Below are 13,348 nucleotides of genomic sequence, written 5' to 3' on the forward strand. Positions count from 1 at the left end.
AGTCTTTTCAATCCTTAGAACAGGTTATTTCCTAGTTGGCAAAGATCCTACAGACTCCAAGTACATAGCTAGGAACAAATTTAGAGTAGAGTACTTGGTGAAAACATGGTACTAATGAGAACTAAGCAAGAAACTGATTGTCATCAAGACAATAACCTTCATTCTATTTCTTAAGGATAAGCAATATTCCTAAACTAGGCCAACTGTCTCATGGATAGATACTATTGATATAAAGAGACTGCAACTGAGTGAGAGCAAAAATCCACTATTTTGGGAAGAAAGCCAAGTTAAAGTATATGCCAATGATCTTCATTTATGAAAGAGAACATCAATGTTGCAGTGGAGAAACATTCCAGTTATTGAATTTGGAGATCTGAGTTGTTATTCTAATTCTACTACTAACTGAACGTGTGACCTTTAACAAATTATTCAGTCTTTCTGGAACACAGCTACACCCTTCATAAAATGAAGGAGGTGGACAAGGTTAAGTCAGTTTTGAGAATTAAGTACATGATTCCAATTATAAAAAAATGATCTGATGTAGTTGCTATAACTACACAATCAAGGATTTCTCTTAAGAATATTTAGCTTAAAAGTCCTTCTAAACTTAGCAAACTGGATGTGCACCCCCAAAAAAATTGCTGCTAAAAAAATTTTACCTAATTAAGTAAACAACTAATTTTAAGCACTTAAAATTAGACAAAACAAATGAAAGCTACTATTCCTATTAAACCTTTGACTGCTGGCCTTCCCATGCTAGGTTTCAGATACATTAGAACTTACAGAATTAACTGAAACAAATCAAAAACAAAAATCTAAATACAAACTTACAGCAATACAGACAGGGAATTTGTATGATATGTATGTGACTGCCACCTCTGAATATTTTCTCTTAAAGTCAAGGATTCTATACTAGCTAAAGAATAAATAAATAAATGTGCCCGTTACAGTGTTGAATATTTTCTAAGCACATATCAAAGGTCTCAAAGAAACAGCATGTACTCTATTTAATGAACAGCTACTCTATGTAAGGTACCACAACAATCAACAGAGGCTACAAAATTGAATTCCTTTCAATAAAGACAACTAAGTTACAAATGGAGAAAAGAGGTGGCAGATATTAGCTAGGTATTAAATTGCTTCAAATTAGACACAGTTTTCCAGATTTTTACTTTCTGTCATTACTGTAATGAAAATCCTAAATCATCTGGCTATAATTATACTATTCTCCTTTGAGGCTAAGCTCATTATTTCCTGAGGTATCTAGCAAATATTTAAAAGCCATGAGGATTCTGGTATAATTCTTCCTAACAATTTAAAATATTTTGGTACCTTAAAAGTAGAATTTCTTAGTCATCAGAGGCTTAAAAATAATCTAACAATAAGCTAGCATAAGTCACCATTTAAATAACAAGCAGGAATGCATAGCCAAAAATGGAAAAATCTGAAATAAACTCTCCCCATGACCCGTCCCCCCAAAATACAAATGATTCATAACTTAAATTTGGTGACTTAATTCTCAAAATTTCTGAAAAAAGTTTTAATGCTCTACAGTTAAATTATTATGTGTTACACGCACACACACACACACACAAAGATAGGACCACAATTTAATGCCACGTTTTTCCACAAGTCTCTAGTTCTGATGAAGATTTCAAATGTCTAATATGAAGATAACTGCATTCACAAATCAGTGATTTCTCAGCACTGTGGCATTTCAAGAATAACTACTGGTTTCAAATATTTGGGTTGGAACTGCTCTTCTGTCTTCTATAATGACTATGATATCGGAAGAACAGATAATTTATCGAAGATAATTATGTAATAAGTCAAATGAAAGTACAAAATGAAGACAACTAAGAACTAGTGTTCCACAGAGCCATCATACTCTCTATCATATCAAGTTCACACTGTTTTGCCCAGCTGTAAGAGTTCCTTTATCTTCTCATCCATTACATCATACAAAACAAGAAATACTTCCTGTCATAGAAGGCAGTACTATTGCTTCTTGAATAACATACTAATAATTCCTGCCTCTATGTTTTTATTCAGGAAGTTTCCATCAGCACAAAAGGTCTTTCTCTTCCCCTTCTATCAATCAAAATCCAAAATGCCATAGTCTACATCAATTCCCACATCCTCAATGAAGTCTCCCAAACAATTACAGGCTGCACTGATGTCTCTCAGATTCCGGTATCATATCATTACCACTTTCATACAGGTTTTATCTCTTCAACTACAATATAAAGTTCCTGGAAAGACTATTTATACTGTATAATTCTTATGTATTCCTCACATGGCCTAATCATTGTTGGGCAAAGAGGAATCCAAGTACTCATTTTAATTGGTTTAATTTAATTAATATCTAAATGTTTAAAATGTTAAAATATTCAAATGTTTAAAATATTTCTGATGTTATAATCAGTTACTAGATACACTACTAGATGAACTACTAGTGGTAGTTTAATCACTATATGCGATTAAAATGAAACAAAAATAACTGAATAATGCTGTCTTGAATGCAACAGGAAAAAAAAGTACCAGGAACTGAATAGTGTTTCACAAGTGAGTATCATATAGAAAGAGAGGATTGAAAAATGCCACTCTGGATCACCTATCAACTACCATAATCAAATGAACAAATAACGTTTTTGAGTCCTGTCAATGTGTAAATCATTACCCTAGGTGCTTTTAAGTTTACATAAATTAATTCCACTGTATCAACTGTTAAGTAAGCTAACTTCCCTGGACCAACAGCCACAAACTATACTTTCTAACACGTGCAAATGCAATGCTATTGGTCATAAGGGAAGAGAACCAAAGAATTTCAATAGATATCTACAAACTCATTTATCAATCTTGCTAAAAACAACAGAGTGAATATCTTCCTGGTAATAGCACATTGTGAGAACACTGTGCCGTACCATATCTTAAAGTATAGGACAAGGAATAAAGATAAAGTATATGAATTATGTAACATAGTGAAGGACTACTCTATTCTCCTTGAGAAAATCAGGAGAGGAACAAACTCTTTTATTCTCCCATGCACTCTGAAACTCAAATTTAACGAGAACACTATTAATAAGAAAGGTTCCCTTAGATATAAAAGACACTTGATCTAGAAAATGCTATGGGATCTTAAGATCCAAAGTTCTGAGATCTTCAAAGGTAGCAGTCCAAAATCAGAAATCTTATGTTAGCAATCTATAGGAATCTAATTTCCCCACAAATAAAAACATGATAGACCAAAAAGAGAAGTATTTCTCCTTAATTTCTTTTTCACAAAAAATATATTTGTGCATATGGTATATTTGTGAAACATTAATAATGAAAATTTTCAAATATTAAATTCTTTATTAATATATAGCAGTTTTGATATGTGTGTGTGCATGTATTAATCAAAATAAGTAACTGTCCAATGTAGTCAGAATGACTTTGTCCCACATGCTCTCACTAATTACCATCTTTAATTTTTTTGAACCATTTACTTGTAGAATGTAAACAGAATTTTTACCATGGTGTTGAACTCTACAGCACATAATTTCAAAGCTCATATTTTCTCTTACTCTTTGCATTTATATGACATATGAAAGTTTGGTAACTACCTATTTAGTAAAATGCTTCCAAACAATAACTAGGTATAATACTCCACCATCCTTATAAAGCTCAATATTACAAGGCATCCATCCAATTAACATTTCTTTAGATTGTGATAATGACCTTAATTTTTTTTCCCACAGAAATTTCCAAGACTAACAATAAATATTCTAACTCTGCTATTCGATAGTTTCTTCCTTACCCACCCAACAACCTGAAGGCATGAGTTATTCACAAATTCTCAAAGGCTTTAAATGAACCTACCTGCTATAGGGATCCCTCCCAGACCTGTGTTGTGCTGTGGCGGGAGATTCAAGTCCAAGAAATTACTATTTGAGGTGGGGTTTGCTGTGTGGTTCAAGTGCATGATGCTATTGCGTGGAAAGGCCATCCAAGGATACCGGGCTGCCTGGCCTGGAAAACTGAATGAATTATAAACCGCTCGGTGCTGCTGAAATTGAGGGAACCTCTGTGGCAAGACCGAAAAGGTAGTATTGAGAGAATTGGCATTTGTAGGTGCAGCAGGATGCAGGAATCCAGAGCCTGGACCTTTGGCGGTTGTAGTGTGTGCAGAGTTCTGAAGAGATGTGGGTGAAAGGGAAGGTTGGTCTTGGACTGACAGTTCCTTCTCAATCAGGTCTGCTAAGGCTTTTCGAGTGACATCAAAGGGATCAAAACCCAAGTCATCCTCTGGTTGTTTAGAAGAACCAAAGCCAAATGCTGCTTGCCAGTCTGTAGAGGACGATACTGGGATTGTTTCTGATAGGAGGAAAAATCATAGTTAATATAAAATACATACCTCAGTTTTATACTTACTGGGTATCTACACTCATGAAAGTTAAATATATCATTTTACAAGATAAAATAAAATATACGCATAATTTGTATGATTTCTTAGCACATTAATATCGTGCAATTAAAATAAGGCCTCATACTTCTGGTAACAATTTTATTCTTGTTGCCAATTTCAAAAGTTGAATTAGATAGACTGATTTTTGCTAATCACTTTGTACCAAATTATATTCTGAGCCATTCATAATAAAAACCCAGAATAATTCATTCAAATGAATTAAGTAATAATAAATTAAATGTAACATATTTCCATTAGTAAAGCTTCTTAAAATACCTATCAAGACAAAGTACAAATAATTTTGAATACATGGTTTATATGCTTCTAAGAAAATTTAATGCAATTTAATGAAAACAGTATCTATTTATATTAATCCTCACAGTTTTTTTTTTTTTAATTTCTGCTTCACAAGTGTGGTTGTCAATGCTACTTTCATACCATCCCTCAAATTAATAATTAATTATAATAAATAAAATGGAAATGGTTTAAAAATGTCAAAACACAACTTTCACTAATAAATAAGTTACCTCAATGTCAGCTGGGGAGAAAATCCTAAGTCAAACTATACAAACACAAATCTTATATTAAAATGATTAAGTCATCATGGTTTCCCTGAGGAATGAATTTCTTATTATTGAGTAAAATAAGGACAGAGACTTTGATTTCTGGAGAAATCTGTGTTTTAACATACTGATTTCTAGATCATAGAACACATTATCTAACTATCTAATTCCATGCAGTTTAAAATGTTTCCATTTCTCTGAGAAACGGAGTTAAGAGAAAAAAGAAACCACCAATGGGTTTCATGTTAGTCTGTCAACAATATGTTAAGAGTACAACTGCTAGCATCCAGATTGGATAGGTAGGAGTAAAACTATCTCTACCTGTAGATGACATGATCCTATATATACAAAATCCAAAGAATCCACAAGAAAGCCACTAGAACTAGAGCTAATAAATGAATTAAGCAAAGTTACAGGGTATAAGATCAACATGCAAAAATCACTGGTGTTTCTATACATCAGCAATATGTATAGAACACCTGAATAATCCAAAAAGAAATTAAGAACACAGTTTCATTAAAAATAACAACTTAAAGAACAAAATATTAAGGAATAAATTTAAATGAAGATGTAATGGACTTGTATATGGGAAACTAAAAAACTACTGAAAGAAATTGAAGAAGACCTAAATAAATGGAGAGCTATTCCTTGTGCAAATATTGTAAGAGCTAATATTGTTAAGAGGTCAATACTACCTAAAGCGATTCTGGATTCAATGCAATCCCAACCAAGCTTCCAACAGCATTTTTTGCAGAAATGGAAAAGTCAATCATCAAATTCATATGAAATTGTAAGGGACCCCAAAATGCCAAAATCATCTTGAAATAGAAGAAAAAGTTGGAGAATTCAAATTTACATATTTCAAAACTCACTACAAAGCTACAGTAATCAAAACAGTATGGTACTGGCATAGGACAGACAAATAGAGCAAAAGAACAGAATGGAGAGGAGAGAAATAAACCAAGACATCTAAGGCCAATTAATTTTAGACAAGGGTGCCAAGTCCACTAAAGAGAGAAAAAATGGTCTCTTCAACAAATGTGACTGAGAAAAGTGGATGGCCACATGCAAAAGAATGAAACTGAACTCCAATATCACACTATACATATAAAAATCAACTGAAAATGGATCAGGGGCCTAAATATAAAAGCTAAAACCATAAAACTATTAAAAGAAAAGAACTTTGTATTAGGTAATGGATTCTTAGATATGACAACTTAACAGGAGCAACAAAAGATAAAAGATAAATGTGACTGTATCAAAACTGAAAACTTTGTGCATCAAAGGCTTTTATCAATAAGGTAAAAAGACAACCAATAAAATGGGAGAAAATATTTGGAAACTATATATATATATGATAAAGGTTCACTATCTTGAATATATATAGAACTCTTACAACTCAACTACCAAAAGATAGACAATACAATTAAAGAATGGGCAAAGGATTTGAAGAGACATTTCTCCAACAAAGATAACAAACAGGAAATAAGCACATGAAAATATTCTCAACAATCTTAACCATCAGGGAAATGCAAATCAAAACCATGAGATACCACTTCACTTAAACTAGGATGGCTATTTAAAAAATATATAAAATAACAAGTACAGGTAGGATATGGAGAAATAGGAACCCTCATACGTTGTTGGTGAGAATGTAAAATGATGCAGCTACTGTATGCATTCAGCTACATACAGAACCATATGACCCAGGAATACCACTTTTAGGTATATATCCCAAAGAATTGAAAGCGGGGCATCAAAAAGACAATTGCACACCAATATTCACAGCTGCACTACTCACAACTGCCAAAAGACAGAAGCAACAGAAGTGTCCAGCAACAGATGAAACGATAGACAAAATGTGGTATATACATACAATAGGATTCAGCTGTGAAAAGGAACAGAATTCTATTCATGTTGCAACAGGGAAGATGACATAAGGTTGGGTGAAACAAAAACCAGACATAAAAGGAAAATACTGTTTGATGATGATACTGATATGAAATATCTAGAATAAGCAAATTCACTGAGACAGAAAGAAGATTAAAGGTAACCCATGGCTTCTGGCAGGAGGAAGAGAAGTTATTGTTTAAAGGGTAAAGAGCTTCTGTTTTGGGTGATAAAAAAGTCTTAATAATAGTAGATGGTGATGGTAGCACAACTTTGTTAACAGAAATTAATGCCACTGAAATATATACTTAAAAATGGTTAAAACAGCAGATTTTATGTACATAAATAAAAGAGTATAATTAATAACACTTGGTAGTATTGGTTATATACCTGATGTGAAGAGGCTCTGTGGTTCTGGTGCTGTAGGCCAGTCACTGGATGTCTGTGGGGAGCTGGGGAAAGGAGGAATCCCACTTGGGATAGGATTGGGGTGGCGAAAGTTGTCTGAGAATAACGACTGTGACTCTGTTACTGCCCCTTCGAAAGGAGACCGTGCACTGTGATTAGATGAACTGATGGGGATGACTGGATTAGATTTTGATAAACCAGGAGGTGGTGAAGGTGTATCACTGTTAGATATCTATATAAAATAGGAAAAGAAAATAATAATCAATACCAGTTTACACATTTTAATAAGCCACCATTAAAAAGGTCTGCAACTAAGTATATCAAAATAGTGGTCTTCAAACAGTTGAAGATCTTTTAATGCAAGCATGGATTTTCAGAAAATCAATTAGTTCTTCAACTTATGTATGTATTTTTTTCTAAAAGTGATTTTTCCTGAAAAGCACTAAACCAGTCTCTTTTTCCTTGTACAACCTAACTTCCCTTACTTTACAAAGAAAAGAACACTTCTCACTCTCCAGAATCTAATTATGGTATTTTGCCCAAGAGTAAAACCTTTCCAGGGACAAACAAAAAATTATTGGAAATATATGAATTGGTGAAGAGAGTAAGTGACTCTAATGACTGGATCCTTTTACAAACAAGGTGATTGTCAATATTTTTTTCCAACCAAATTCATGGAAGATCTAGTCAAGTCGTTCTGAGAGAGATTAAAAGTAATTTTTATGATAAATCCTTATATGATTTTTAGGTATTTAACAGAAGGAATTCAAGGATTTGAGTGATGATATACTAATCTTTATTCTTCCACCTACTTATTTATATGACCGAGATTTCTGAGCATTTACATCTACAAAAATGAAAAACATGTGTAGGGTTGCTGCTGTACTTTGTTTCTCACTCTACAAACAGACAGTATTCATCTGGTGATACATGGAAAAGTAATTTAAAATGGCCCTATCCACCTCATTAAGAGATGCATTTCGAACATAATTTTAGTACTGAACTTAAGTGATTTAATTTTTATCAAAATCTATATATGTCATTTTGGTCAATAAGACTACTAATAAAAATTCAGAAGAAAAAAATTCAAGGCCTTGTGACACAAATACATTTTCAACTCAAAAATGATAAACTTATTTTTATGTGAGAGACATATATGCCTTTTAAGATGAAATTCCGCAATGGCAGTAGAAATGGAAAAATGAAAAAACGGTACGATGTAATTTTTCTGATTATTAAAAAAAGGCTTGTGTATTTCTTCTAAAAAAATAGATGATGGAGTATCAAAACACTAGAGTATTTAAATTTCTTACTTTTAAAAGAATAATATAGCAACTTTATTTAAACACGCCAATATTTGTACCATGCTGGAAATTACATCCTTTGTGATGCCGTTTTACTTATTACGAAAAAAGTTTTAATGTCAACCTAAAACGTCCAAGGGGATATAAAAATTTTTAAATTCTTTTATGGAATTTGTGAGTAAAACTTTGAAAAACATTGTATTCAAGATCTTTCTCCTACAAACACTATGGAAAACTGGCCCTTCTTTATGGAAGAGATCAGAACTACATTTATTTTACCAATGTAGTAAAATGCATACAAACTTAAGCAAATAGAAAACTAGCAAAAAAATAAAATAAAATTCCATGAATAATTAGACAAGAGGACACAACACATGCTCTAAAAGTCAGGACCTTATTCAGAATACCACTATAGATGCAACTTTCAAAAACTTAACTATTTGGTTTATCATTTCAAAGAGAATAGTTATTTGAGGGGAGAAAGAAGGAAACCGTAAGGGGCAAATCTACTGATGGAAAAATGAAATTACACTTGTCAGTAAAGGACAAAGGGAGAATAGGGTGGTGGAACAACTTTAATAAGCAAGAACTCAGAAGCCATGCTAGTCAGAGACCATTTGGTATAGGGCCAAAAATATAATACATATTTTTAAATATTTATAATATTTATATTGTATAAATAAAGATAAATAGAAAGATATATAATATAAAGATACATTACCACACAGTACGAATAATATATGATTATAATGATAATTCTGAGTCACTGAGAAAGGTTTAAATTATGCTGTATATATTTGTAGAGGAAAAGGAGACTAATTATAACACATCTTAAAAAGATGTCCACAAAAGTGTTTGGAAATTGTTTCAGTATTTAAGATATGTTTCACTAGAAACACCTTGTTTTCAAAGTATAGATGATAAATGGAGTGGCACAGTATTGAATTCTTACCTGCTGGGAATTATCACCATTCCCTATACTGAGAGAATCTGAAGGTTTGTCAATGGGGCTGAAAAAAAGAAAGAAAGAAAGTCATTCTTATATACAATAAAAACTTAACCAAAAATCCCCCAAAAGGTAGATATTTTATCATCTTAGACATTTATTGAGGCACTATAATGTAAGACACTAGGTTAGATGGTGAGGATACAAAGTATAAGATAACACCCCTCCCCTTGAGGAACTTACATTCTACTTAGATTCTCCAAAAACAATGGATGAAATACCAGCTTATGAAAAAGAAAACATTCTGTATAAATTTGGATACTACTTCAATCATAGGTCAAAAATCCAATCCATCATTTAGTGTTATGCATTTGATAAACACATTTCCCATTACAGTTTTTAAAATAATACCATCCCATTTTTCTAGGGGTTTGATAGAAAAGCATAAAAGTTATTGAACTTTCTCTATAGGTTCTTAAGAGCAATACATTTCTTTTAATACTTTAATATTCTAATTATAAGGCTGGAGAAGACATATGTGTGTGCATATATATATATATATATACACACACTTAGGATAATAGAAATAAACTTGAGTAAACTGATACTCTTGAAAAGAAAAACTAAAAATTTATTTCCATATAGAAAAAATGCAGTACCACAGTAAATCAGAATTGCTAACTTTAAGTTCATTTAAATTAGTATGACTGAAAAACAAAATAAAATATCTTAAGCATCACAACACTGACTTAGTGACATCATTTTTATAACTCACTTAACACATGAACAAGAGATAAGTATCCAAATGTGTTGTTCTGGACATTATAGAAAAATAAGATTACAAATTTATCAAAATTATTTATTCCTTAGAAATATATCCAAAGTTCTCAAACATATATTCCTCAGAAATATATCCAAAGTTAAAGAAACAACTTTCTGATACCTAATGTAGTTGCTCTAGAAAAAAAAAAATGAACACAGCTAGTACTTTCTCTGAATCCCAGTATCTCTTGTACAGACCTGCCAAGTACCCTTCATTCTGGCAAACAGGTCTCAAATTTACTTTAACAGCTTCTTTACCTCTTATTATTCACTAGATATCAATAAATCATCCAATAGTATTAAGTAGTATGGATAATATAAATAATTTTAAGATACAGCTCTGAGACCACTAAGTTTAGAGATAATGGAAGAAACAAAAGAGGTGGACACCAAACAAATACTAGTGCCAACTACCAAAGAAATGAACTGCTTAAATAATAAATGTCATGAGTCTTTAGAAAAAGAAGCTACCTCTAGTGGGGCAGTTAGGGAAGGTTTCACAAGGGAGTTCAAGTTTAAGCAAGCCCTTAAAAAGATTTATATATTTAGAGAAGGAAGGGAAAAAGGGAACAGGATAGCATTAGAGAGGTAGAAACAACACAGATATGAAGGATCAAACAGTCACAGGTAGGGTTGGGAGAGAAATAGTTTGGCTAACATATAAGATGGTTTGACTAACAACGGAAACATGGATAGAAAAATAGGTAGAGGCTAGACTCCAGAGGCCAATGTAAATTTTAAGCACAGAAATGACATAATCAAAGTAATGTTTCAGAAACATATAATTTGTTGGTCTGAGTAACAGACTGGAACATGTTAGTCCAAGATAAATTTGCACTATTCAAAGAACATAGGAGTAAGGCCTTAAAGTTGGGAGGAAGCAGTAACAAAAGAACTGAAAGAATGAAAGCAAGATGCTACAAAGAATTTCAGTAGCTTGATCTTAGTTTATCTTCCTAAACACCATAATTAAAATAGCATTAAATACACAGCCAAAGTCAGTTTTGCTACTGTCAAGGGCATTATATGAAAATTTTATTGCATAAAGAATAAATCTTAAGGATGTTTCTGAATTAAAACTATTTAGAAGAACTCATATCATCTTGTCCACCACCCCTATTTTGTTTCAGAAGTATTGATTCATATTATATCATCTTATGCTTTACCTGGGAAAGTTTTATCAAAGATGCTTAAAAACTTCTAGATCAGTATCATCAATCCAAAGATAGATGCAGAAAAAAATCAGGATTGTGGCAGATATCAGTAAGTTATGTCTAGCATCCATTCAGTTTTAGTATATTTTTAATTTATCGTAACAATCATTAACAAATTCAAGGAGAGTACATGAAAAGCTTTAAAGAAAAAAACAGCTGGAATTTTACTTTTTATGGGGTCTGTAAAAAGTCATTTATAGTTAAAACTGCCACATTAGTGCAACTATCATTAATCAAAAGTAGAAGACAGGGTGCACAGGCGGTTCAGTGGTAGAATGCACCCCCCTTCCATGCAGGAGACCCGAGTTCAATTCCCAGACCATGTACCTCCCCCCCCACCCCCCCAAAAAAGTAGAAGAAAAAGCTAAGAGTCTTTGCAAATACATGTATAATAAACTAGACAGAAAAAGCATACTTACAAGTTTCAAGAATTTAGAGACTACTACTAACGGGTTAAGTTTTCACAACTCCACTAGCATCAAGTGTTGAGCTTCTTTCCTCAACAAGCTCTGTGTCTGCTGAGGATGTACTAAGATTAACAAATCTGTTTCAATATCCACCCACCCTATCATGCCAAAAGGTAACTGATAAAAAACAAACAAACTTCAATAAATACCACATTAACTAATCAAGAGAGAGACCCACTCCATGAAATGAAGTATTCTCTTCAAGAACCGCCAAGTCCCAATGATACTGGTTGTAAGCAGTTTGGATAAACTAAGAAAAACTGTACAGGTTATTATTTTTTTAATTTAAAACAAACAAGAACTTTCTTAAAATAGTCTCCTTTTTTAAACTGTGAAATATACCTTATATACAAAAAACCAGTAAATTTCCAAGTACATTTTAACAAGTAGTTACAGAACAGATTTTTAAAGTTTGGTATGGGTTACAGTTGCACAATTTTTCATTTTCTCTTCTAGCTGCTCTAAGACACTGGAGGCCAAAACGAAATATCAGTATAATGATTCAGCAGTCATACTCATTTAAATCAACCTCTTTTTGCAACACTAAAAAAATAAAAAACAAACAAACAAAAAAACTCTTGCACTGTGAGGCAAAATTTTTGTTTTCCATTTACTTTCATTAGTTAAGATTTTTGTTTAAGAGCTATTTGTGCAGCACAAAGCAGTAGGGCAGGAGCTATCTACTGAAGGGTAAAAAAAAAAAAAAAAAAAAACAAGAAAAGATACAGAGAAGTTAAAGCATAACTACTCGGAAAAGATACAGAGAAGTTAAAGCATAACAACTCGGTTTTCTTGAACAAAAGAAATAATGTAATAAACTAAACCAAAGAATGAGAATGGCAAAAACAGAAGTCTGACGACAATCTTTGAAAAGGCTTAAAGTTGGAAGACTACCTACATTTACAATTCATTCAAACAGTCATAAGAGACTAAGAAATCTTAGACACCTGAAGTCCATAAGCACCACACAGTTGAATGAAAAGCACTAGATTTAAACAGGACTAAGAGTATTAATAGGAAATTATGTCTTAAAATACAATAAAAAATAAGTGATCATAAATTTTTAGACTATTTCCATAAGAATGCTGTAGGTATAAATCCTTGCAGATAAAAATCCTTAAATATGTTTTCATATAAATAGTCAAATTAAAAAAAATTTCCAGTCTTAAATAGTTCAGAATCTATGGTGAGATGACAGATCTCTAAGAGTAAACATTTTAAAAATTAACCCAAATAGCTGGAACCTAGTGCTATAGAGTTTTTCATAGGTATATATTGAAAGCATAA

At 32.2% G+C, this 13,348-nt stretch overlaps 1 protein-coding gene across 8 annotated transcripts in view; it reads right to left on the reverse strand.

Moving 5' to 3' along the window:
- Window positions 1-13,348, reverse strand: part of CNOT4 (CCR4-NOT transcription complex subunit 4) — a 171,386-nt gene that overhangs the window by 26,591 nt on the left and 131,447 nt on the right. For all 8 annotated transcript variants that reach the window (XM_077141656.1, XM_077141416.1, XM_077141575.1 and 5 more), the window contains 3 exons: window positions 9,565-9,622; window positions 7,291-7,540; window positions 3,862-4,356 (listed from right to left, as the gene is read on the reverse strand). In XM_077141656.1, coding sequence (XP_076997771.1) covers window positions 3,862-4,356; window positions 7,291-7,540; window positions 9,565-9,622 — 803 coding nt within the window. The remainder of the gene's footprint in view (window positions 1-3,861; window positions 4,357-7,290; window positions 7,541-9,564; window positions 9,623-13,348) is intronic.

Source organism: Tamandua tetradactyla, chromosome 1, assembly GCF_023851605.1.
Source record: "Tamandua tetradactyla isolate mTamTet1 chromosome 1, mTamTet1.pri, whole genome shotgun sequence".
Classification (NCBI taxonomy): Eukaryota; Metazoa; Chordata; class Mammalia; order Pilosa; family Myrmecophagidae; genus Tamandua; species Tamandua tetradactyla.